The sequence below is a fragment of the Schistocerca americana genome, chromosome 2, assembly GCF_021461395.2.
Source record: "Schistocerca americana isolate TAMUIC-IGC-003095 chromosome 2, iqSchAmer2.1, whole genome shotgun sequence".
NCBI classification, from domain to species: domain Eukaryota; kingdom Metazoa; phylum Arthropoda; class Insecta; order Orthoptera; family Acrididae; genus Schistocerca; species Schistocerca americana.
The window spans coordinates 712,428,994-712,454,865 of record NC_060120.1 but is presented as its reverse complement, the minus strand read 5'-3'; the positions used below and the strand labels follow the sequence as shown (position 1 = coordinate 712,454,865).

The following is a 25,872-nucleotide window of genomic DNA, read 5'->3' as shown; positions in this document are numbered from 1 at the left end:
CTTACAAACAACATTGGTAAGGCTGATGGGCCGATAGATATCCACATCAAGTGGGTTTTTACTGGGTTTGAGCACAGGAATGATGGTGCTCTCCCACCATTGTGATGGAAAGACGCCATCGCACCAGATGCGGTTGAGGATGACAAGGAGATGGTGCTTGTTGTCAGACGGGGGATGTTTAATCTGGGTCAAATCCAGCCCAGGAGCTGTGTCGGGGCAATGTGCAAGTGCACTGAGGAGCTCCCACTCCATAAATGGGGTGTTATAGGGTTCACTGTGGTGTGTGGTCTAGAGGATTTTCCTTTCCATTCATTGTTTGTGGGTGCGAACGACTGGGGAGTACTTCTCCGACGCAGAGGCTCGAGCAAAGTGCTTGGCAATCGTGTTTGCATTGGTACAAAGTGCGCCATTAATGGTAACATCAGGGACACCAGTTGGGATCTGGTACCCAAAAAGACATCTGACTTTTGTCCAGACTTGGGAAGGTGACATATGGCACCCAATGGTCGACACATACCTCTCCCAACACACCTGTTTCCGTCATTTTATAAGCTGGCATACACAGGCATGGAGCCGCTTACAGGCTATCAGATGCTATAGGGACGGCTGTCGCTTATGTCGCTGTAGAGCTTGCTGACGCTCTGTAATTGCATCAGCAACTTCCAGCAACCACCAAGGGACTGTCTTTTGCCAGGGGCACCCCAAAAGAGCGAGGGATTGCGTTTTCTGCCACAGAAATGATTGTGGTAGTCACGTGCTCAACCATCACATTGATGTTACCATGTGGGGTAGAGTCAACGGTGACATCAGAGGTTAAAGTTTCCCAGTCGCCTTGTTTAAAGCCCATCTGGGTAGGCGTCCGTGGGCCTGATGCTGGGGCAGTGACAAGAAGATGGAGAAGTGGTCACTAATACACAGGTCGTCATGTGCTCCCCAGTGGATAGATGGGAGAAGTCCTGGGCTGCAAATCTATAAATCAATGGCCGAATAACTGCCATAAGCCACACTCAAATGTGTGGCGGTCCCATTATTTAAGAGGCAGAGGTCGAACTGAGACAGTAAAGTTTCAACATCTTTGCCTCGGCCAGTAAGCACAGCGTCACCCCACAAGGGGTTATGGGCATTAAAATCTTCCACAAGTAGGAAAGGTTTAGGGAGTTGATCAATCAGTGCAGCTAATACATTCAAGGATACTGCATTATCTGGAGGAAGATAGACATTGCGGACCGTTATTTCCTGCGTCATCTGTATTCTGACAGCCACAGCTTCCAGAGGGGTTTGGAGGGGCACAGGTTCACTACAGACTGAGTTTAGGACATGAACGCAAAGTCCACTTGACGCTTGATTATAGTCACTACGGTCCCTGTAATATTCCTTATAGCCATGGAGGGCAGGGGTCCACATTGCCGGGAACCATGTTTATGCCTCAGGGTCACCTGCTGCCACCGACATTTTTGCCTGAGCAGTCTACGAGGTGCGACAATAAAGTAATGCGACTTATTTTCTTTGCAAGATGTGGCAACCTTGCAGGCTTGCACAGGCACAATATCTTTGACTTTGGTCTATAAGCTGCTTCTAGTCCAAGCGGCACATTGATGCAACTGCTCAGTCGTGAGTTGTGCTGTAATAAGTTAACATGTGTTTGTCTCTCTCAACACGGAAATTGAACCACATAATATTGCGCAATGGTATGCGATTTCTTTTTGCATTCAACTAGATGAAAATGCAACGACAACTTGCAGTAAGCTTCAGAAGGCTTTTGGAGAGGAGGTTATGTCAAGGGCCCAAGTTTTTCGTTGGTGTAAAATGTTTAGTGAAGGCAGAGCGAACGTTGAAGATGAAGACCGCAGTGGACGACCATCAACCTCACGGACAGATGTCAACTTGGCCAGGGTGCATGAACTCGCATCAATCGAGAAACAGTTCATCTAATAATAACTGAAGATCTTGCTATGAGAAAGATTTGTGCAAAAATGGTCCCCAAAAATCTCACACCACAACAGCTAGAAACGTGGTAAAATGTGGCAGCTGATCTGTTAGAGCAAACAGAAATCAATCCAGAATTGTTGAGCCCTGTTATCACTGGTGATGAAAGTTGGTTTTTTCAGTATGATCCAGAGACAAAACTCCAAAGTCCACAATGGTGCTCAAAGGGATCGCCAAGACCAAAAATGCTCGCATGTCAAAAGTCCAAAGTGAAATGCACGCTTGTGTGCTTCTTTGATTCCAAGGGAATTGTTCATAAAGAGTGGATGCCTCCTGGACAAACAGTTAACCAATATTACCACAAAACATTTTTTAGAAAGACTTTGTAAAAGAAAGACTTTGTAAAAGATCCCCCCATGAACCATGGACCTTGCCGTTGGTGGGGAGGCTTTCATGCCTCAGCGATACAGATAGCCGTACCGTAGGTACAACCACAACGGAGGGGTATCTGTTGAGAGGCCAGACAAACGTGTGGTTCCAGAAGAGGGGCAACAGCCTTTTCAGTAGTTGCAAGGGCAACAGTCTGGATGATTGACTGATCTGGCCGTGTAACAATAACCAAAGCGGCCTTGCTGTGCTGGTACTGCGAACGACTGAAAGCAAGGGGAAACTACGGCCGTAATTTTTCCCGAGGGCATGCAGCTTTACTGTATGATTAAATGATGATGGCGTCCTCTTGGGTAAAATATTCCGGAGGTAAAATAGTCCCCCATTCGGATCTCCGGGTGGGGACTACTCAAGAGGATGTCGTTATCAGGAGAAAGAAAACTGGCGTTCTACGGATCGGAGCGTGGAATGTCAGATCCCTTAATCAGGCAGGTAGGTTAGAAAATTTAAAAAGGGAAATGGATAGGTTAAAGTTAGATATAGTGGGAATTAGTGAAGTTCGTTGGCAGGAGGAACAAGACTTCTGGTCAGGTGAGTACAGGGTTATAAACACAAAGTCAAATAGGGGTAATGCAGGAGTAGGTTTAATAATGAATAGGAAAACAGGAATGCGGGTAAGCTACTACAAACAGCATAGTGAACGCATTATTGTGGCCAAGATAGATACGAAGCCCACACCTACTACAGTAGTACAAGTTTATATGCCAACTAGCTCTGCAGATGACGAAGAAATTGAAGAAATGTATGATGAAATAAAAGAAATTATTCAGATAGTGAAGGGAGACAAAAATTTAATAGTCATGGGTGACTGGAATTCGAGTGTAGGAAAAGGGAGAGAAGGAAACGTAGTAGGTGAATATGGATTGGGGCTAAGAAATGAAAGAGGAAGCTGCCTGGTAGAATTTTGCACAGAGCACAACTTAATCATAGCTAACACTTGGTTTAAGAATCATGATAGAAGGTTGTATACATGGAAGAACCCTGAAGATGCTAAAAGGTATCAAATAGATTATATAATGGTAAGACAGAGATTTAGGAACCAGGTTTTAAATTGTAAGACATTTCCAGGGGCAGATGTGGACTGACCACAATCTATTGGTTATGACCTGTAGATTAAAACTGAAGAAACTGCAAAAAGGTGCGAATTTAAGGAGATGGGATCTGGATAAACTGAAAGAACCAGAGGTTGTACAGAGTTTCAGGGAGAGCGTAAGGGAACAATTGACAGGAATGGGGGAAAGAAATACAGTAGAAGAAGAATGGGTAGCTTTGAGGGATGCAGTAGTGAAGGCAGCGGAGGATAAAGTAGGTAAAAAGACGAGGGCTAGTAGAAATCCTGGGGTAACAGAAGAAATATTGAATTTAATTGATGAAAGGAGAAAATATAAAAACTCAGTAAATGAAGCAGTCAAAAAGGAATACAAACGTCTCAAAAATGAGATCGACAGGAAGTGCAAAATGGCTAAGCAGGGATGGCTAGATGACAAATGTAAGGATGTAGAGGCTTATCTCACTACGGGTAAGATAGATACTGCCTACAGGAAAATTAAAGAGACCTTTGGAGATAAGAGAACCACTTGTATGAACATCAAGAGCTCAGATGGGCACCCAGTTCTAAGCAAAGAAGGGAAAGCAGAAAGGTGGAAGGAGTATATAGAGGGTCTATACAAGGGCGATGTACTTGAGGACAATATTATGGAAATGGAAGAGGATGTAGATGAAGATGAAATGGGAGATACGATACTGCGTGAAGAGTTTGACAGAGCACTGGAAGACCTGAGTCGAAACAAGGCCCCCGGAGTAGACAACATTCCACTGGAACTACTGATGGCCTTGGGAGAGTCAGTCCTGACAAAACTCTACCATCTGGTGAGCAAGATGTATGAAACAGGCGAAATACCCTCAGACTTCAAGAAGAATATAATAATTCCAATCCCAAAGAAAGCAGGTGTTGACAAATGTGAAAATTACCGAACTATCAGTTTAATAAGCCACAGCTGCAAAATACTAACACGAATTCTTTACAGACGAATGGAAAAACTAGTAGAAGCCGACCTCGGGGAAGATCAGTTTGGATTCCATAGAAATACTTGAACACATGAGGCAATACTGACCTTACGACTTATCTTAGAAGAAAGATTAAGGAAAGGCAAACCTGCGTTTCTAGCAATTGTAGACTTAGAGAAAGCTTTTGACAATGTTGACTGGAATACTCTCTTTCAAATTCTAAAGGTGGCAGGGGTAAAATACAGGGAGCGAAAGGCTATTTACAATTTGTACAGAAACCAGATAAGTTATGAGTCGAGGGGCATGAAAGGGAAGCAGTGGTTGGGAAAGGAGTGAGACAGGATTGTAGCTGATGTTATTGAATCTGTATATTGAGCAAGCAGTAAAGGAAACAAAAGAAAAATTCGGAGTAGGTATTAAAATCCATGGAGAAGAAATAAAAACGTTGAGGTTTGCCGATGACATAGTAATTCTATCAGAGACAGCAAAGGACTTGGAAGAGCAGTTGAACGGAATGGATGGTGTCTTGAAGGGAGGATATAAGATGAACATCAACAAAAGCAAAACGTGGATAATGGAATGTAGTCGAATTAAGTCGGGTGATGCTGAGGATATTAGATTAGGAAATGAGACACTTAAAGTAGTAAAGGAGTTTTGCTATTTGGGGAGCAAAATAACTGATGATGGTCGAAGTAGAGAGGATACAAAATGTAGACTGGCAATGGCAAGGAAAGCGTTTCTGAAGAAGAGAAATTTGTTAACATCGAGTATAGATTTAAGTGTCAGGAAGTCATTTCTGAAAGTATTTGTATGGAGTGTAGCCATGTATGGAAGTGAAACATGGACGGTAAATAGTTTGGACAAGAAGAGAATAGAAGCTTTCAAAATGTGGTGCTACAGAGGAATGCTGAAGATTAGATGGGTAGATCACATAACTAATGAGGAAGTATTGAATAGGATTGGGGAGAAGAGAAGTTTGTGGCACAACTTGACCAGAAGAAGGGATCGGTTGGTAGGACATGTTCTGAGGCATCAAGGGATCACCAATTTGATATTGGAGTCCAGCGTGGAGGGTAAAAATCGTAGGTGGAGACCAAGAGATGACTACACTAAGCAGATTCAGAAGGATGTAGGTTGCAGTAGGTACTGGGAGATGAAGCTTGCACAGGATAGAGTAGCATGGAGAGCTGCATCAAACCAGTCTCAGGACTGAAGACCACAACAAACAAACATTGTAAAAGATTTCTTCGTGTCCATGCCAACATTGCTGATAATTGGATTCTGCATCATGATAATGTGCCATCTTATACTGCTCTGTCAGTACAGCAATTTTTAACTTCAAAACAAATTTCAGTACTACCACAGCCACTTTATTCACCAGATATTGCTCTGTGTGACTTTTTTCGATTTCCAAGAGTCAAAACGGTGGTCAAGGGCACCATTTTCAAACAACACAAGATGTCCAAAAAGCTGTGAAAAGGGTCTTGGAGGATATTACAAAAGATGAGTTCCAGAAATGTTACCATCAATGGCAGAAGCACTGGAAAAAGTGTATGCAATGAGAAGGGAACTACTCTGAAAGAGACAACACTAAACTTGACTAAAACGGTAAGCAAAATTTTTTTTCACATCAGTCTCATTACTTTATTGTTGCACCCCGTATATCCATTGTGTGTGAGGGTCCCCACTAGTGAAAACCTGGGAAGTGAGTGGCCCAAGGGACCCCTTCCTATCAAGAGGAGCTGAAAAGCCTTACACTTCTCTGGCTCAGAAGTGGGAACTGAAATCCCTAATGGTTGGGGGGCTGTTGCTCCCGAAGTAGGTGGTGCGGGAGCAACAGGGAGGGAAGTGCCCCCTACCAGGCGGCAGGTGTATTCTCCCAGTTCTGAGAGGCGACAGGAATTCGAGGAACTGATGGGGCGAGAATTGTTCTTGTAGCGGCGGCGTGTGAGGAGGTCATAGCCACAGGATGTAGGCACACAAATTTCCTCTTAGCCTCAGTGTAGGTCAGTTAGTATATTCCATGAGTTTTCTCTCTTTCTGTAAAATCCCGCAGTCTGGCGAGCAAGGTGAATGATGCTCTCCACAATCGACACAGATGGGAGACGGGGCGCATGGAGTATTGGGTGCGATGGATGTCCACATGGGGCTGGAAGAACAGTGGAAAGACATATGACAACTTCCAGCACTTAAAGCACCGCATCGAGGGAAGTATATATGGCTTGACGTCACAGTGGTAGACAATCACCTTGAACTTCTCAGGCAGTGTGTCACCCTTGAAGGCCAAGATGAGGGCACTGGTGGCAACCTGGATATCCCTCGGATCCCAACAGATGTGCCAGATGAAATGAACACCTCATCTCTCCAAATTGGCAGGCAGCTCATCGTTAGACTGTAAGCTCTTATGAGGTAGGAGGGTAACAGAAACATTCCCTAACTTGCCACAAGCGAGTAATGTCCGTGACTGGGCAGAGGATGCCGTTTTTATCAATACTGACCCACAGTGCATTTTGGACAAGCTCTCCATCTCCCCAAACTTTTCCTCCAAATGCACCACAAGAAACTGAGGGTTCATGGACATGAAAGATTCCCCATTAACTCTCGTACATACGAGGTACCAGGGTGAATAAGCTTAAGCTTCACTGCCATCCTTAGTCTGGCGTTCCTCCCATGGTGTGGCCAGAGAGGGGAACGACTTGGGGTCATATTTCTTAGCATTTAAGTTAGACTTGGCCCGGTTAGAGACAGTTGGCGACAGACCACCAGCAAGAGGTGATGTACTCCACTTCATGGCGTGCCATCCACCCTGATGCCACCCACTCAGACCAGGGGCCCTCCTTACAGGTGCCACCCAGCCACAGCAAAGGCCATTTAGCAGGATGGTCATTGCCGGGAGTCCCAATGCCCCGGGGGTAACGGCGGGGCATCTAGTCCTTGGCATACGTGGGGAATTAATGGCGCAGGCATCAGCAGAGTGATCCCTGTGTTGTCAGGGGGCTACAACCAACAGGGTACATGGCGGCCCCAACACAATGGACTGGCTACCGTACTGGATATGAGGTACAAGGCTACCGTGCTGGATATGAGGTACAAAGAAGTCCATGGTCATCGTCGGCACAGAAAGTGACACTGCATAGTGCGTGGTGGAAAATGCACCCAGGAAGGTGTCCTCACTCAAGAGATGGAGAATGGGCGGGACTGCAATGTGACAACAAGGAAATGCGCTAAAGATCTCAATGCAAGATGGACATGATCCACCATGTAAGGTGCCCTACCCCAATTAGTTTGCTCTTCAGGAAAATTTTGAAAAATGGATATCAAATCCTACAGGGGACCACCACATAAAGGCCAAAACATGTGAGACTCCTTTTAGTCACCTCTTATGACAGGCAGGAAAACCTCGGGCCTATTCTTACCCCTGGACCCGTGGGGGTTCATATTTCATGAAAAAATTTAATATGATATTTTATTTAGTTATGACATGCAAAATTTCAGTGTTTTCAACTCACCAAAATAGCCTGAAATGCAGTTAAAGACGCAACACTTCATTTTTCCTAATGTGACAAGGAAATGGAAAAATTTTTCAAAAAGGACATGACAGGGAGAGTAGTTAAAGTTGTGCAGGAAGGTTCTATAGATGACGTTTTCAAAATGTTGGAGAACAACTTACCAAATTTTCTTCTTCACTGTGTTATCAGAGATAAGGGAATTCCGTTTTGAAATGAGAAAAGTTTGAAATGGTTGGTTTAGCATTTGTGTTCTTCAGATTGATTTCAGTAAGAATTTCACTATGGCTCATCGAGATGAGGTGTGGAGCACATGCTGGAGTAATTAACATATCATTATTTACACACAGTCTATGGCTCTGAGCACTATGGGACTTAACATCTATGGTCATCAGTCCCCTAGAACTCAGAACTACTTAAACCTAACTAACCTAAGGACAGCACACAACACCCAGTCATCACGAGGCAGAGAAAATCCCTGACCCGCCAGGAATCGAACCCGAGAACCCGGGCGTGGGAAGCGAGAACGCTACCGCACGACCATGAGCTGCGGACATAGCACACAGTCTAGTTTCATACCCTATCAGCTGTGATTATCTGCAGTGAGATAAGTTAGCAGTTCATTTCTCTCTCTTTCTCTCTTTTTTTGTAAAAAGTAACAGTAGGGAACAGTAGCACATAGTAAAACAAAACAACAAAATTTTTTGATGATTTTTTATAACTTATCTCCCTGTATAGAACAAAATTTTGTATTTATCATTTTACGTCAAATCAGCTAATTTTGTTAAAACTTTTACCACAGCTGGAGGCAAATCACAAGTTCTGTAAAGCTCTAGCTCAACATGTGGTGTACTTTCAGTGCCAGAGCCATCAGCTTGGAGGTCACTCAGTCAATACACATGTTACTGTGAATAAATCATCACATTTGACAACATGTTATACACTGGCTATTGCAGTGAGAAATCTGCATTTGGTATGTCTGTTCAATGGTTGATGGTAAGTTGAATTACAACATGAACCAAGTCAATGAGGTACCACATTTTTCCACAATTGCTGTTCGAAGTGTGTGTGTGTGTGTGTGTGTGTGTGAGGGGGGGGGGGGGGGGGGGGGGGGGGGGGGAAGGAACCATCACCACCACCACAAAACAACAATTTACATCACACACACCATTGCAGTTTCAAGCATTGGTATCTCCAGCCTAAGATTTTTTCATGTCACGGTTTTTTTACTAAGGAAATTTATGAAAGACCACTTGATAAATAATTAACTTTGAGGCTTGTTTAGTTTATCAGATATTTGGACCTAGACTGGATGTCATATTTTATCATTAAATGTGACCAACGTTCAGTGTGAAATATATCAAAAATGGTTATCTGACAATTTTTTTGTTAACTAGTTCATTAGGAAGAGCAGATTTTTATGTCCTAGGCACTTGTTTTTGCTTGTTGGTATCTTTTATTTAAAGGATAATATTTAGCTTCAAATGTAAGCAATGTTGGGTCGGTAAATGTATTGTTTGATGTAAAAGGATGCATGAGAATTAATTTACTTTTATAATCACATAAATGGAAAACTTGCATTGGTTCATGGTTGCTTCCCTACTACCAACTTAAAAAAAAATGGTAACACCACTGCCAAGGGACCATGCCTGACAGCCTGGCAAGAACAGCCACAGGTGGAGTCTCTTCTTACAGGTTCCCAACCCTGAACTGGGTTGCTCTGTCATGGTTCCAAGTCTCATATAGGGCTCCTGATCAGGTTCCCAAGCCTGATCTGCTCTTTACTATTGATTGGACTTGAATTTTTCTTCATTTTTGAATAAAGTTTGATAGGGAACTTATAATGGCATCCTGTCAATGTTGTGACTGGGGCAGAAATGTTGGTGATAATGTGCTGCTCTGGCATCCAGCAATAATCTCTTTTATATGAACAACAGAATGAACATGCAGGACCCTCAGGATGCATGAAGTCTTTTAGCACATCATTCTGTTCAAGTGATATGTTGTGATATTGCTAGTTCTCCAAATACAGGCTATGTATTATACAGGTTGGAGATTCAAAATGTTTTCTCCATAGTAGACTGGTCAATGATAGCTATAAAAGATGCTGTATCATTTGAAAGTCTGCTGATGTGAAGCGTTTATCATCAGCCTGCACAAGATGGTGATTATATTGTTACAGAAATAGTTTTGCCATTTTCAAACCTTTCTTCTTGAGCTAATGTTGCAATTTCAGCTCTGGCCCTTTCAATAAAGAATAACTTGATTCTATTAACATTCTTATCACAAAATGTGAATAAGTCAGACAGTGTCGTCCTGAAAGCTTGTACAAGCTGCTAATCGTTTCGCTGTTCCACCAGTTTCATCATATGGTAATTTGTCATGTCTTATCCTAAAGAATTTCCTTTCAGTCTTACTTCCAAAATCATTTTCATGATTACATATGTTGATGAAATTCTTGAAATTTTGGTATTGGGCAGTAGAACAGTCACTGAAGTAATGGGAATAGTAGATTTCAACAATTGTTATTCTTCGATACTTGATCAATCTTGTCAAATACACTTTAACTATGTCACACCTGAGGGACTCACCGATTATGCAAATATTCAAATTTGGGATATCTTCAGCACTTCTGTAGTTTATTAACTACAAACGGGTGTAAAGTGGCTTGCCTGTTTTGTTTTCCCAGTGGAAGAAATGCACAGCATCTTGCACCACAAATGAATAGATTTCTATGAAATACATTACAAAAACAATTTTCTTCATTTTCAAACTGTTTTTGATCATCTTCCAATATTGGCTTTGATACATTGCAATGCACTACTGGCAAGAAAGGTTCCATATTTTTCCAGTTAATTCTGAAGTAAAATCTTCAGTTGCCAGCTGTTTTGTGTCCAATGTTTTGCTGTCAATGTGAACCCTCGCTTGTATTCAATAACACTTCAAGGATCACTTTTCTTGAAAGCATCTATCAAAAATAGTTCCAATGGTTCTTCTCACAATGACTGAGCATGTTGTCTTTTGGTTTTACGCTACAGACAGTTTTCTTCTTTTTCTTTTAAGTAGGCGTTTGTTATCTTCTGGGATTGGACTTTGGTCTATCAATAACTTAAGGCATACTGCACAAACACATCCTTAATGTGTTCCAAAAGAACTGACAGGCACATACAATTTTGGATGTAACTCACAGAATTTAGAGAATCCTAGGTACAATGCAGCCTTGAAGCATTATAAATAGTTCTTTCAGGTTGCAAATTAAGAGTCATTTCTGCCTCTGGATCTTCTGTCCTTCATTTGCAATAGAAACACAATCTTTGAGCCCACAACACATCCTCCGGTACTCTCTTTATAAAATTATAAACTCTTGACTTCATTTGGTTCAAAACCTATTTCCCTTGCTTTCTTTCAAGCAGTGCATGGTTTCCCTTTTTTTTTGTTAACTTTCTGGCAATTGGGTATGGCTCCTTGGCAATGGGATTATCATTTTTTTTTTATGACCTACAAAATAAATTCTCATACATCCGTTTAAGTCAAATACGCACTTACTGTGCCAAAGTCACTTATTATTTAAGCTAAGCATTATTCCTTAAACAAAATATATCAACATGCAAAAACAAGTGCCTAGTAGATGACAAAAATCAGCTCTTTCTAACTGAACTAATTATAAACAAAAGTGGTTGACCATCATTTTCAGATATCAGACCAAGGAACATTGATCAAATATGATGAAAAAATTTAAGACACCCAGTCTAAATCCAAATATTTCAAACAAAACAAGTTGAAAGTTAATATACCATATGATCTTCCACATCTTATTTGATTAAAAGAAAATGTTTTAAGCTGGAGGTCTTTTTTCGCCTACTTTGAGCAGCAATTAAGGAAAATGTGCTACCTCATTGACATAGCCCATGTTCAACTTAGACCAAAAGTTGAGTAGAAACACCAATTTGCAGATTTCTCACTGTAATAGCCAGTTCGACAAACTTGATTTTTTTCACAACACCATGCATTTTGGCTGGCTGACCTCCAAGCTGATAGCTTTGGTGTAGAAACTAAGGCATATCTTGATCTAAAACTTTGCCAAAGTTCCTTTGAGATGTGACTGCAGCTATGGTAAAAGTTTTAACGAGATTGGAAAAAACACATAATTTTGCAACTATTAACAAATGAACTTATCATTTTAAAAGGACATTGCAAGTATTTCATTGTGTACTGTGTACCAGTGAATCAGTTATAACTTTTTACATTATTAATATATGAATAGCTTAGATCACACATAGGCAACACTGGGGGCAGAATCATCACAAAGTGATGGACTTCCCACTGAGTCACAGCTTTGTTCATTATTTTTGCTTGAAATCCTTTTATTTTGAAGTTGCTTAGTTTTCAGCTTCTTAGACCCCTCAAACATCTTTTCTCTTTTTCTTCTGACTTTACACTTTTCTTAAAGTTTTTTCTTCAATAACTGCTTTCTCAGATGTTGCAGTGCTTCTCCCTTTCAAGTGTACAGTTGTTTTTTAGGAGGCACTTTTGGATAACCACAAAACTCATTCAGTGAGATGTATCATTTGGTGGTGCTGTTGTTCAGTGTATAAACTGCAGCTGGCTGCCTAAAGATTTTGTACATTATATTCCAAAGTGTTTGGAGGGATCACACATCTGATTAAATCCAGTGGATCTACTGGATTAGGCTCACCACCAGAATTCAGAGAAAGGTCTGAAAATGCCGACATAAGGAAATTCGATTCATTGAAGATGCTCACACTAAGTGGAAAAATTCCACACTTTCTAAACCCAGAAGTTACATTCGTTGGTGTCACTGCCTAAAGAAAACATTCACAAACACCCTCTACAACTTGATAAATTGCCGTAGGCTTCGATTTCTCAGCATCCACGAGCCTACACTGTTTCAATGTGTACCGTATATAAGTGTCTCTCTGTGTACTAAATACACCATGAATTAGAACAAAATTATTAGGATTAATAACCTACATATCCACCACATCAAAAACTGGTCAATATTTAGCTAAAAGTGTATAGGCCTATCTGGTAATAAAATAAGAAATTCCTCTTAAGTGTTTTTATTATGGAAAATATGATATTTATAAACAGATGTTAATCGAAATTGATGGCTACCAAAAAGATGCAGTAACAGATAAAGAAGTATAAATCTCACCAAGTTTTCCAATGATTATGGTCAAAGATATCTTTAACGAAGGTCAACATATAGTGATATCAGCTGAAGTTAATAACATCACTAGAAACATCTGAAATGGAATGTTTCACTGTGTACTACTCTCACCCGCACATCAGCCAGTGTGACTTTCAGCAAAGACGATCATGCTCTTGCGTTAAATTGGTGTTTATTTTGTACATCCCATGGAAAGGGAGCTGTTGATGGTGATGGAGGAATGCTGAAGCATCATGTGTGGCAGTGTATAAAAATCTACTCAAGCTTTCATTACTAACAGATTATCTTATGTACAACATGTGAAATCCATAACTGATATAGTCAATATAATAGCATTTCCAACAGAAGAAGTAAAAAGCCATCCTGACAATTTATGGCAGACTAGAGTGATATCAGATCTCTTCCAGATGATCATCAGTCCGTTCCATTGCAAAATATACAGTTAAAATAGGTTTGTTGTCTGAGAAATGGTGAGCATGATAAGACATCCTGGGAAATTTTATTAAATGCCTTCTCTGAAAACTACCTAGAACAGACAGTTAGGAACCCAACTCAAGAAGGAAATATATTGGATGTAACAGCAACAAATAGACCTAACCTCTTTGAGAATGTCCATATTTCTCGTATCAGTGACCATGATGCAGTATGAGGCATCAATGGTTACCAAAGCACAAAGGACAACTAAAACACAAAGAAAGATACACATGGTCAGTAAAGTAGATAAAAACCAGTTGTCATACCTCAATGGGGAGGATGAAACTTTCAGCACAGGGCAGGAGCATGCAGAATGGAAATGAGGATATGGCGTTGTCGTCCAGGAGGCCCCATCCGGGGAAGTTAGGCCGTCGAGTGCAAGTCTTATTTCAGTCGACACCACATTGGGCGACTTGCGTGCTGGTGATGAGGATGTAATGATGAGGACAACACAACACCCAGTCCATGAGAGAAGAAAAATCTCCAACCTGGCCAGGAATCGAACCCGGGCCCTCTGCATGCGAGGCAAGCAAGTTACCACCCATCTAAGCAGGGGAACAGGAGCATGTGGGAACTCTGACTCAACTTTAAAAGAATAGTTGACCAAACACTGGCTAATGGCTCTGAGCACTATGCGACTTAACTTCTGAGGTCATCAGTCGCCTAGAACTTAGAACTAATTAAACCTAACTAACCTAAGGACATCACACACATCCATGCCCGAGGCAGGATTCGAATCTGCGACCGTTGCGGTTGCTCAGCTTTAGACTGTAGCGCCTAGAACCACACAGCCACTCCGGCCGGCGGACCAAACACTGAATAGAAATGTATCCGAGTAAAATGTTTTGTGGTATAGTAACTGATAGCAACTGTAAAGAAACCTATATGGAAACAGATTATTGCATAATAGGTGTAAAACAAAGCATATGGTTACAGGTAGACAGATGCTGAATGAAATATGTTTGGCTGTCAAAGAACAATGTGTAATGTCTTCAGTGACTACCTTAGCAGAATACTGTCAAGTGAACTTCCATAGAACCCAAAGAATTTCTAGTTGTATGTAACGGCTGTTAGTGGCATCAAAGTTAGTGTCCGGTCCTGGTGAATGGGACAGGAAGTGAAATTGAGGGCAGCAAAGCAAAAGCTGAAATGCTTAATTCCATTTTCAAATGTTCCTTTACAAAGGAAAACCCAGGAAAATTGCCCAAGTTTAATCCTCGTGCCACTCAAAAGATGAATGAAATAAGTATTAGTGTCACTGGAGTTGAGAAATCTGTGAAATTGTTAAAACTGATCTAAGCTCCAGGGCTCAAGGAACTCCCTGTCACCTTCTACATTGAATTTGCAGCTGATAGCCCCTCTTCCATCGATCTATTGAGGATTCCTTGAACAAAAAACTGTGCCCAGTTATTGGAAACACACATAGGTCACATGCATCTACAAGAAGGGCTGGTACAAGTGATTCACAAAACTACCACCCAATGACCTCCTCAGTGTCAACAGCATGGATTTTTAAAACACTTATCATGTGAAACCCAACTTGCACTTTTCTCACATGACATACTGAAAGCTTTGGATCAAAGCAGTCATGTAGATGCAATATTTCTTCATTTCCGAAAAGCATTCAACTAAGCATTTGACTCAGTACCACACCTATCCTTACTGTCAAACTATCATATGGGGTACCAAGGTAAATTTGTGATGGACTGAGAACTTTTTGGTAGGAGGATGCACCATTTTATCTTGGCTGGAGAGTCATCACCAGATGTAGAAATAACTTCGGGTGTGCCACAGGGAAGTGTGTTGGGATACTTGCTGTTCATGTTGTATAGTAACCCTTTGACTGCTGGGAACGTGTTAACTCGTCATGCCTCGCCATTCCCCTGGTGCAACCAATGTATTTAAGCCTGGCCCTTGGTCTTCCCTACAGCGCTAAGGATGTGCTGTCGCATACCGTGTCACTGGTTTTTGCATTGCTAGGGACGAGTTTAGGCACTCTGAGTCACAGATACTGGAGCGCTACAGACGTGTAAACACGCAGAGCTCTCTCTCCGCTCTGGAAACGGGAGAAATGTCACGTCACTGTGGTTGCACAGATAGAGAGATCCTGGATATGCTCACTAACAGAGACAGTGAGTGTGAATTATCTGATGTTAATAGCAGTGATGAGTCTTCAACAGAATCTCAAAGCTGTAGTCCTGAGCCCTTTATGTCCGAGGGGAGAGCAAGAATTACAGTCAGCAGTTCCTCTGAATCCGAGAATCAGAAAGTGACAGCAAAACGGTTCAGAAAAGAGCACACTTAAGCGACACATTTGAGTAGAAAGAAGCCAATTTCCAGCTGTTAAACCATTACATGTTCAGCACAAAAAAATCAACTAGATACTGACCCAATCATTCCTTCGTTTTTTGTGGTATTTCTGTCTGAAGAACTGTTGCTATTTATTGCAGACGAAACAAATCCTTTTTACGTTTGCACGAGAGAAAATACTACAGAATCTGTGAATCCTCAACTGTCAAGGTGGAAAGACACTGGATTTGAGAACATGTATTGTTTTGTAGCTATCTGCCTTCTAATGACGCAAATTGAAAATTGAGAAGTTAAAATTAAGCGATTATTGGTCCAGAGATATACTTTCGCGCGTTTTCTCAGGACGTTCGGTCGTTTGACCGAAAAAACGCTAAATAGTCCCTTGAAATTTGATGGCGCCCGTTACTTCGGATCTCGCATGTACAAACCGTCCTTGCTCACTCATAGTAATGCTGAGTAATTTCATTCCGCATGAGTAAGCTGTTTACGTCCAAGTTTACCTACGCCAGAGTTCTGGTTGCCGGCCGAAGTGGCCGCGCGGTTCTGGCGCTGCAGTCTGGAACCGCGAGACCGCTACGGTCCCAGGTTCGAATCCTGCCTCGGGCATGGATGTGTGTGATGTCCTTAGGTTAGTTAGGTTTAACTAGTTCTAAGTTCTAGGGGACTAATGACCTCAGAAGTTGAGTCCCATAGTGCTCAGAGCCATTTGAATAGAGTTCTGGTTACAACGTATACATCGACCTACTCGCCAATAGACCCACAAGACACTATCTCTCAAACAAAAACAGTCGTCTGTAATTGAAAGAGCAATTTCACAATGCTTCTTTAACTCTGCACGCAGTGAGTCTGTAGGAAGCATCAGAATTCTGAGAGACAGTTGATGATTATCAAGACTCGAATGGCAACCTGGATGTCACCGCTGGTTTACGGCATCTGAATGAGTATAACAATTGTCGTTCGACCTGTCTTCTGCTAAATATGTAAAAGACTGAACGATTCCAACTATTGAATGGGATACCTACATTTACGAGGATACATAGACGTTTTCATTTCAAACGACACAATAAAAACATGCCGTTGTCGTTTACACGTTATCTTTAAAACGGACTGCGAGAAACAAAGCAAAATACTACATTCCGATAAATTTATTATCTTCGTTTTTTTAAATATTTTTATGTCAAAATAACCCTACGTAAACCGAGTACATTTGAATTCACAACACAGTTCATTTTCTCCACCTTAATTATTAAATATAAACGACCCGCTTCCATGGCCGAGGACACGCACGGAGTCGAAAATATCGATGTGCCGTTATTGACATTCGAGTGGCAATATCCGTAAGGTTTGCCTTATTTTATTAGTACATTGGTAAATTATTTGATATCAAATATATTTTCATAGCTGTCTCTTCTAGTTCACATAAATACCTGAAGGTTCTCACTGTACTAAAGAATTTAAGATATATTACAAGACTTTCTAAACACGCGTGCATTATGTTCTGTGTTCTGAGCACATGTAACACTACATTTTTTATTTCTTTAGTGGCAAATGTACACAGCTTGCTTCACCAAACCTGGATCATGTCGATGTCTACCTATAAAAGATTTGCGTCTTTTGGGTTTTATTTCAATGATAATTCACTTTCAATTGCACTAATGTTACGTCCGTAACAATGGAAACATGCTGCTATGTGAAACTGCTTCTTATGATAGTAGTGTAGTACCTATAACTATTTCAGCTGTGGAAAATTTAGGAAGAAAATATTTAACTGAGCTTTTAAAATTAAGTAGAAAATGTTTAATTGACGTTTTAAAATCCTTACCTTCACGTCATCAGCTTCCAGAGACGCACGTAGAACTAGGCGTCCAATGCGCCCGAAACCGTTAATACCAACAAGAGCCGCCATATTCCTGAAATAGAAAAATATTTAATGAGGTAATGGCAAAAGAGGCAATGTAATACAGCTACTTCCTTCCGAAGTCCCTCGTGTAAACTTTTAAACTTGGGTTCTCGGTACGAGCCTAGTTTCATCACTTCAACGGATCATAAGAATTGATTACGGCATATGCTAAACATTACAAAAAGTTGTCCTGATAGGAAAGAAATTTGTAAAATGTAAAGGAAAAACACTGAATATGATTTCGTCATTATCTGTACATGGCAGTTATCGCCGGTGTTTCTTCTAAGATGTGCATAGGTACTGACAATATACACAGTGAAAACAAAATTTCGACATATTACACTTATCTTAATCGCACATGTTCACATTTTGAACTGTGTTCTATGTACCTGTGTAAAACGCATCAACTCACGGTTTTGACAAACACTGTGGATAAAATTAAAAAAATTTACGCGAAACTGTATGAAAAGTTCTAAAGAAAATGCACAATGGATCAACAGAGACGGATAATTATGTCCAAAACCTAAGTGAGATGATGAATCTGGTTTACGAGTCACTTCAATGTATCACGCACTAATGCTCCAATCCTGATTATCACAATTTCAAATTCATTTACATGCGAAGTAAAGGGCGAAACCGTTTCCTTGTGCTGATTTCATGTACACTGTCTGCGGCCAATGTTATTCAAAATACTCATAGACAACGAAATTCTAAAATTGATAAAATAAGCGCTTAAATGAAGAGAAAGAGATATTTGTTGTGAACACAGTCTAACAAAAGGAGGGATAGATTTTGCTATCTTGGACGCGATAACAGCTAAACTTTCACTTGCACTATAATGTACGTATTTGAAACTAATACTTACAGAGGGATGTAAGTTCCTAAGTTATTTGTATGTCAGCCAAAAAGCAGAAAATAATTTCAAAAAATTTTGAGGTATTTTCACACTCGACTGCTGTTGACGGCGACAATGAGTGAACTGATGGATTCAAAGAGTTTCCTGAGCTATACAACAGTCACTTGTTTCTGAGAAACCACAAATCGATCAACACTTGAATGGCGACTTTTGTATGTGGCTAATGTCTAAGTTAAAGGAATTCCAATCTTTCTTTTAATCTGAATTGCTAAATAGTGTGCTCACGCTAAAGGCCAAGTAAATAAACATAAGAAATTGATAGACGACAAATGTGTAAATTAGGACAGTAGTTGATAAAAAGGTATATGTTGCGTGCATGAATATTGTGCGTCGGAGACAGCAAGAATACTTACTGCTAGTTATAAGTAAAAGGAAAAGGTTTCAAACAACAACAGTACCATTGCAGAGTTTTATTCATATTTCGTACGACTGACACAGTTAAACATTTACGACTGACTACACACAACATACAGAAACTACTTCCTTGTGGAATTTTGTACTATTATTATAGAGAGACCGTCATACGTTTTAGTGTTAATAAATTGGACGTGAATCGGGTAGAAAAGAGCGAAATGTCCAAAAATGTGAGTTAAATGCATCATATATTTAGAGAGTATTGTGGTGTGTATTAACTACCATGTTCCAAACACACTTTCCGTTACATTCCGGGTCTGACGTAAATGCCATTTTAGGAGTACTTTACGCTTTAAACAACGTGATTTTTTTTTTTAATTTGCGTAAGTCAGCCATGTGTCGATAAATTATATATCATTATCTTTGAATCTTCACCAAGATGTCCAAAGTTTGTTATTAAACTGCCAGAGATAACTCTAAAATGTTTACGATGACGTTGACTACGAGACGGTGGTGAAAAGTTGTCTTTCATATGGAAAGACGCACAAAAGAATTGCCAACGGTAGTGCGCACGGGCCTGTTCGCAAGTTCTGGGTACGTTAAAGCATAGTCTTTTTCTTACTGGCCTTTTGCATGTTGCTCTTGGGGTTGACCGCTCTAAAGCAGTGTGAATGCGTGCAAATATACTCGTAAGGTTTCTACGAGGCGTGTTTTTTCAGTAAGTACCGTTTTGAAATTTAAAAAAAGATGTGCTAAGATATCTCAATAATTTTATTTTTACATGAAAGCCTGTACCTTAATCTACTTTTCTACATTATTTCCGCCAATACTGAGGCACTTGTCATAACGTTGTACCAGTTTTTGAATACCCTCCTCATAGAAGTCTGCCGCCTGACTTGTTAACCACCACTGCTGTGACTTCGTCATCGTCTTGAAGACGCTGACCGCCCAGGAGTTTCTTCAAGTGCAGGAACAGATGGTAGTCACTGTGCGCAAGATCGGGGCTGTACGGAGGGATCTAGAGTTTCCCATCGAAAAGATGTGATGGGATCTTTGGTCTGATTCGCCAAATGCGGACGGGCATTGTCTTGCAGCAAAACGATGCCCTTGCTCAACTTCCATGGACTGTTGCTTCGATTCTGGTGAGACGTAGGCCACCCATGTTTCATCGCCCGTAACAATTTGGTGTAAGAAATCATCACCATCGTTGTGGTACCGCTGAAGGAAAGTCAATGCACTATCTAAACGTTTGGTTTTGTGCACATTCGTCCACATTTTCGGTACCCAATGTGCGCACAATTTTCGGTAATTCAAGTGGCGGTCACAATGCCATACAAAACACTACGAGAAACATTAGGAAAGTCATCCCACAAGGGGGAAATAGTAAAGCGTCTGTTTTCTCTCACCTTGTTCTCCACTTCCTGCACCAAACTTTCATTAACCACCGAAGGACACTCACTCCGTTGTTCATCATGCGCATTTGTGCGGCCGTCTTTAAATGCTCTCACCCACTTTGTTACCATTCCATCATTCATCTCACGATGAATATCGATCGCTTTTAGGCCTTTAGCACTAAGAAATCTTATAACAACCCGTACTTCACAGTCGGCGGGACTCACGATTATCGAAGGAATCTTAACACTCCGTACAAAACGTAAATAAGGAAGAATCAGACTGTAATGGCGTCAGTACGTAGATTAAGGTACAGGCTTTCATGTAAAGAAAATTATTGAGATATCTTAACACGTCTTTTTTAATTTCTGAACGGTACTTACTTAAAAAAAACACGCCTCGTATTTCGTAGCTTTAGCGTAAGTCATTCTTGCAGATTCATAAGTGATTTACGGATCCATATGTCACGTGTTTCATCCACTGAAGAACAATCACATTTGGTAACGAAGTAATTAAGAAAGTGCTATTGTGAGACTTAAATGCTCAGATTTTCTACCTCTACATTTATACTCTGCAAACCACTGTGAAGTGCATGGTACAGGATATATTCCATAGTATCAGTTGCCGGCCGGAATGGCCGAGCGGTTCTAGGCGCTTCAGTCCGGAACCGCGCTGCTGCTATGGTCGCACGTTCGAGTCCTGCCTCGGGCATGGATGTGTGTGTCGTCCTTAAGCTAGTTAGGTTTAAGTAGTTCTAAGGGACTGATGACCTCAGATGTTAAGTCCCATAGTGCTCAGAGCCATTTGGACCATAGTATCAGTTATTGGGGTTTTTTCCTCTGCAATTCTCTTATGGTGCGTGGAGAGAACTTTTTTAAAAAAATTCCTCTGAGCGTGCTGTAATTAATGTACTCTTGTGACAATTCACCCTCGTACTCACAAAACCATTCCTGGACGATGCGAACTGTGTGAACAGAGGTCTTATCTTCGAGCACATCATCATTACTGGGGAACAAACATTGGATCATGGGATGACTCTGATTAGCCAAAATGGTCACATAATGCTTGAGAGTAATGCGATCTCGCAGAGTAGCAGTGGGACCCACGGAATACCACAAAGTGGCTGCCGGAATCATCACAGAGCCCCTGCCATGTTTCACTCTTGGGAAGTAATCTCAGCCAGAAGCTGGTAACAGTATGATACAAGACTTATCCGCCCAAATGACTTTCTTTCATTGCTCCAAAGTCCAGGTTTTATGGGTTCAGCACCAAATTTTCCTGTTACGGGCATTTGCATCACTAATGCGTGGTTTTGGAATTCCAGCTGGCCGTACAATCCTCAGCTCCCTTCGTGTTGTTTTGGTGCCGACAGAACTCGCGGGCGCGACATTCAGTTCTGCAGTCGCGTCTGTCGTTCTCTTTATTTTTCGTCACAGCTTTCAACGACCGTCTGTCACGATCACACGCCATACACTTTCGTCCACGATGTAATTCCGCGGATGACGTTATTTCGCTTTCCCTGTATGCAGTATTAAAAAAAAATAATGGAAATTATCTTCTAGTGTCAGTGACCGTGAGTTCCCAGGTGGGAAGTGCAGCCGCCAAGTGCAAGTGTTATTGAGTGCGATGCCACTTGGCCGACTTGCGCATCGGAAATGGGGATGACATGATGATGAGGACAGCACAACACCCAGTCCCTCAAGGGAAAAAAACCTCCCACCCCAACCGGGAATCGAACTCAGGCCCCCTTGCGTGGCAATCCAACGCACTGACCGTTCAGTTATTATTATTATTATTTTTCTTTTTTCGATATGGTTCGTTGCGTTTGGTCTGGGCGGACGTCACAAGACATCCGTTCAAGTTGATCGTTGATTCCTTGACTCGGCTTCTTTATTACAGAGAGCGCGCAACCCTCGGACAAACACGCTGAGCTACCGTGCCGGCGCTATTGGGGCAGACTATGCGGTATAAATCTTCGATATTGTGCCTCTTGAAACAACAAACACTTTGGTTACTTTGGTTTTGGGAGCATCCACCTAGCACTAACAACTTACCCGTGTTCGAAGGCACTATCTCCGACATAATGTATGCTCTCCGCCCATCGTAAGAATAAACCTCATGTAAAGATTACAATATGTATTCTTCCGCGTTTGCTGAAACCTCATTGGATTTCGTTTCATGTGGTGCAGAAGCCAAGCTGTCCCGAGTATAGTCAAGTACGATAATGATTATACCTTTTCTGCCATGCGTTACGCGTACATCGACTCAGCGATAATACGGGACAACAGATTTAACGGCGCATTTAACTTGTAAAGTACTGGCCAGCCACCTGATCCAACTACCCTGCAGTAATGTGAACAGTTGTAGTAATGACGCAAAAAGAGACGAGCAGAGAACAATGTAGCCTTCAATGGCATTTAATTTTTGAACAGAAGGAAATAATGGTAAAACTCAGGCGATACGCTTCTTAGGTGATCTGCTGGAAAACATAACATGCTCTCGATCTTAGCTAACATAGTACTGTAATTAAAAACTACAGTGATGAAAATTGGTGACTTTAACAAGGGTAATTTTCCTGCATTAGCTATGTGCGGCGTAAAAGCGCACTGCTGGGATTTCACCACGTAGTTAAATATTGAAGCCACTGAAGGTACTAGTCGTCTGGTAACCTCCGAACTTCCATATCGGACTCCAAGGAATGCGATACATTTCAGTGCTGCTACGTCGATAACGAGGCGATCAGCAATAGAATCTCAAGCGATCAAAAGTCCACGTCTCCTCCTCCTCTTTTATGGCATGCTGCTGTTCTGCATTTCACCATGGCTCGGCAGTGACGTGTCACAAAGCTTCGTGCATTAGTTCCAGTAAGTTTGGCATCTTAAATTTCTTGTTATTTCTCGTGACATATCCCTTAACTTGGCTCCAGATCAATTCTATTGGGCTCAGATTGCAGTGTTAAGGTGACAACTGTAAACATGCAGCATTTGTACAGAGTGCTCGACTCCGTGAAAATTATATTTTTCCATGTTTCTACGACTCTTATCACTCTGGCTCGTGTGAAACCAAATCTCTCCTATGAAACTATGGGCATATGCAGACAAAGAGTATTTCATTTTTCATCTTTCTCCAAAAGATTTAATTGTGTAATGTTTTCTTAACTTCAAAATCTTTAACAATCTTTTATAATATATCGATGATTAATAATGTGTATTTTCAATGAAAACTAAACTTCTGCGTGTGATACGTAATTAAAAAGTAGTAGACGTACATTTTTCTTGAAAAAATGGTTATTAAGTATGAGTTAATTACCACATATTTGATAAATTTTATATTTAAATGATTTAGGTATTGAAAACGAACAAAAAGAAATTGTAGATCATAACAGGTTCCGAACCGCCGCTCACCAGTCCACTCGGCTATCAACCTATGACACTGTCGATTTCTCTACCAATATAATTAAAAAACCAACTCGTATATTTATTACATCGTGTTTCTCGGTAAACGTCAAAGCTGATTTTTCTTTATAATGGTGTGGAAAACATTAGGGCGAATAACTTGTTTCTAGCCATTAACAGTGTTCCGCGCGCGTGTTTCACTACGAAGCAGGAAGCAGTATCATCCATTTTCGCAGTACATATGAACAGTGGGACAAGAAGAGGACAAGTAGCGCTTACAGAGACTGGGACTGTACACGATTTTTTAAATAAAAGTTACGTAGCTAAATTATGTTAAGAAAAACTTTGATGGATGCAAATACATCAGAATGTCTTACAGGTTCATTTAGAGTGACATAAGCTGGACCTACTTCCAAGAGCGGAACAACACCAGTGTACGAGAGTTACTGCTGAAGGCCAATCATCGCGTTTGTGTTTGTTTACATCAGGTTTATTCTTATGATGGAGTATACACAGAACACTTTTCTAACTGCCATTGTCACTTGCAACGTTTTGTGGACATTGCACTGACGCGTTCGTCGTCAAATACAACAGCACAATCTGCACGCTAGGCTAGCATTTGTATTTATGTTCAAGCAAGCATTTCCTGTGGTGTGACAAAAGACGAACTTTCGTTTGGCGGTTGGCTCGACAGCGCTACACACAGCATAATTCGTTGGGTAGTGTGTGTGTGTGGGGGGGGGGGAGTTCGAATGTCGGGGGTAACTACCTACCCGACATCCCGTCAAGGAAAGATCGTCGGCCGGTCAGTCAAAACTCCTACACGCGTCCAATTCGTCGGTCGTAGCGTGTGTATGGGCTTTTACTTGCGTGCCTAAAAGAACAGACATTACTGGCGATTGACAGCCGTACGAATTTAGTTCGAAATAAATTCGCTGAGTGCGAATATCTTGTAATCGGCAATATTAGGTATAGATATACTACCTACTAGAGAGATATGAAATTTGGTAGTATATCTATATAGCCCGTGAAGGATACTGTGACCGATGCGCAGTGACCAATTTTCGTCCAAAGGGCAACGCGAGTTCATTCGTTTGTTCGGAATGGGAGGCCAACAACGTCTGAAACCTTTCGGTCGGTCTGCGATGACAGAATCGAGGTGCACGCCCTGCACTCTTCTCAAACTGTTTTACAGAAACTATTCCGTAAAAAAATCATGTTTGCTTTACTTCTAGCTTTACATTTATGTTCATAATGACGTGCCATACACCTACATCTACATCTACGTGATTACGCTGCTATTAACAATAAAGTGCCTGGCAGAGGGTTCAATGAACCACCTCCAAGCTGTCTCTCTACCGTTCCACTCTCGAACGGCGAGCGGGAAACACGAGCACTTAAATTTTTCTGTGCGAGCCCTGATTTCTCTTATTTTATCGTGATGATCATTTCTCCCTATGTAGGTGGGTGCCAGCAGAATGTTTTCGCAGTCGGAGGAGCAAAATGATGATTGAAACTTCATGAGAAGATCCCGTCGCAACGAAAAATGTCTTGGTTCTAATGATTGCCACTCCATTTCACGTATCATATCTGTGGCACTATCTCACCTACTTCGCGATAGTACAAAACGAGCTGCCCTTCTTTGTACTATTTCGATGTCATCCGTCAGTCCCATCTGATGCGAATCTCACACCGCACAGCAGTACTCCATAATACGGCGGACAAGCGTGGTGTAAGCAGTCCCTTTAGTAGACCTGTTCCACCTTCTAAGTGTTCTGCCAATGAATCGCAGTCTTTGGTTTACTCCACCCACAACATTATCTATGTGATCGTTCCAATTTATGGTATTTGTAATTGTAATCCCTAAGTATTTAGTTGAATTTACAGCCCTCAGATTTGTGTGACTTATCGCGTAATCGAAATTTAGCGGATTTCTTTTAGTGCTCATGTGAATAAATTCACACTTTTCTTTATTCAGGGTCAATTGCCACTTTTCGCACCATACAGGTATCTCATCTACATCATTTTGCAATTCGTTTTGGTCATCTGATGAC

General features: G+C 41.3%; 1 protein-coding gene across 1 annotated transcript in view; it reads right to left on the bottom strand.

Annotated features, from left to right (window-relative positions):
* LOC124594369 (glyceraldehyde-3-phosphate dehydrogenase 2-like) overlaps positions 1 to 17,767 on the bottom strand; it is a 112,575-nt gene extending 94,808 nt beyond the window's left edge. Inside the window, exon 1 of the mRNA XM_047132737.1 lies at positions 17,684 to 17,767. Within this exon, the coding sequence (XP_046988693.1) occupies positions 17,684 to 17,767 (84 nt within the window). The remainder of the gene's footprint in view (positions 1 to 17,683) is intronic.
* Positions 17,768 to 25,872: the final 8,105 nt, after the last annotated feature.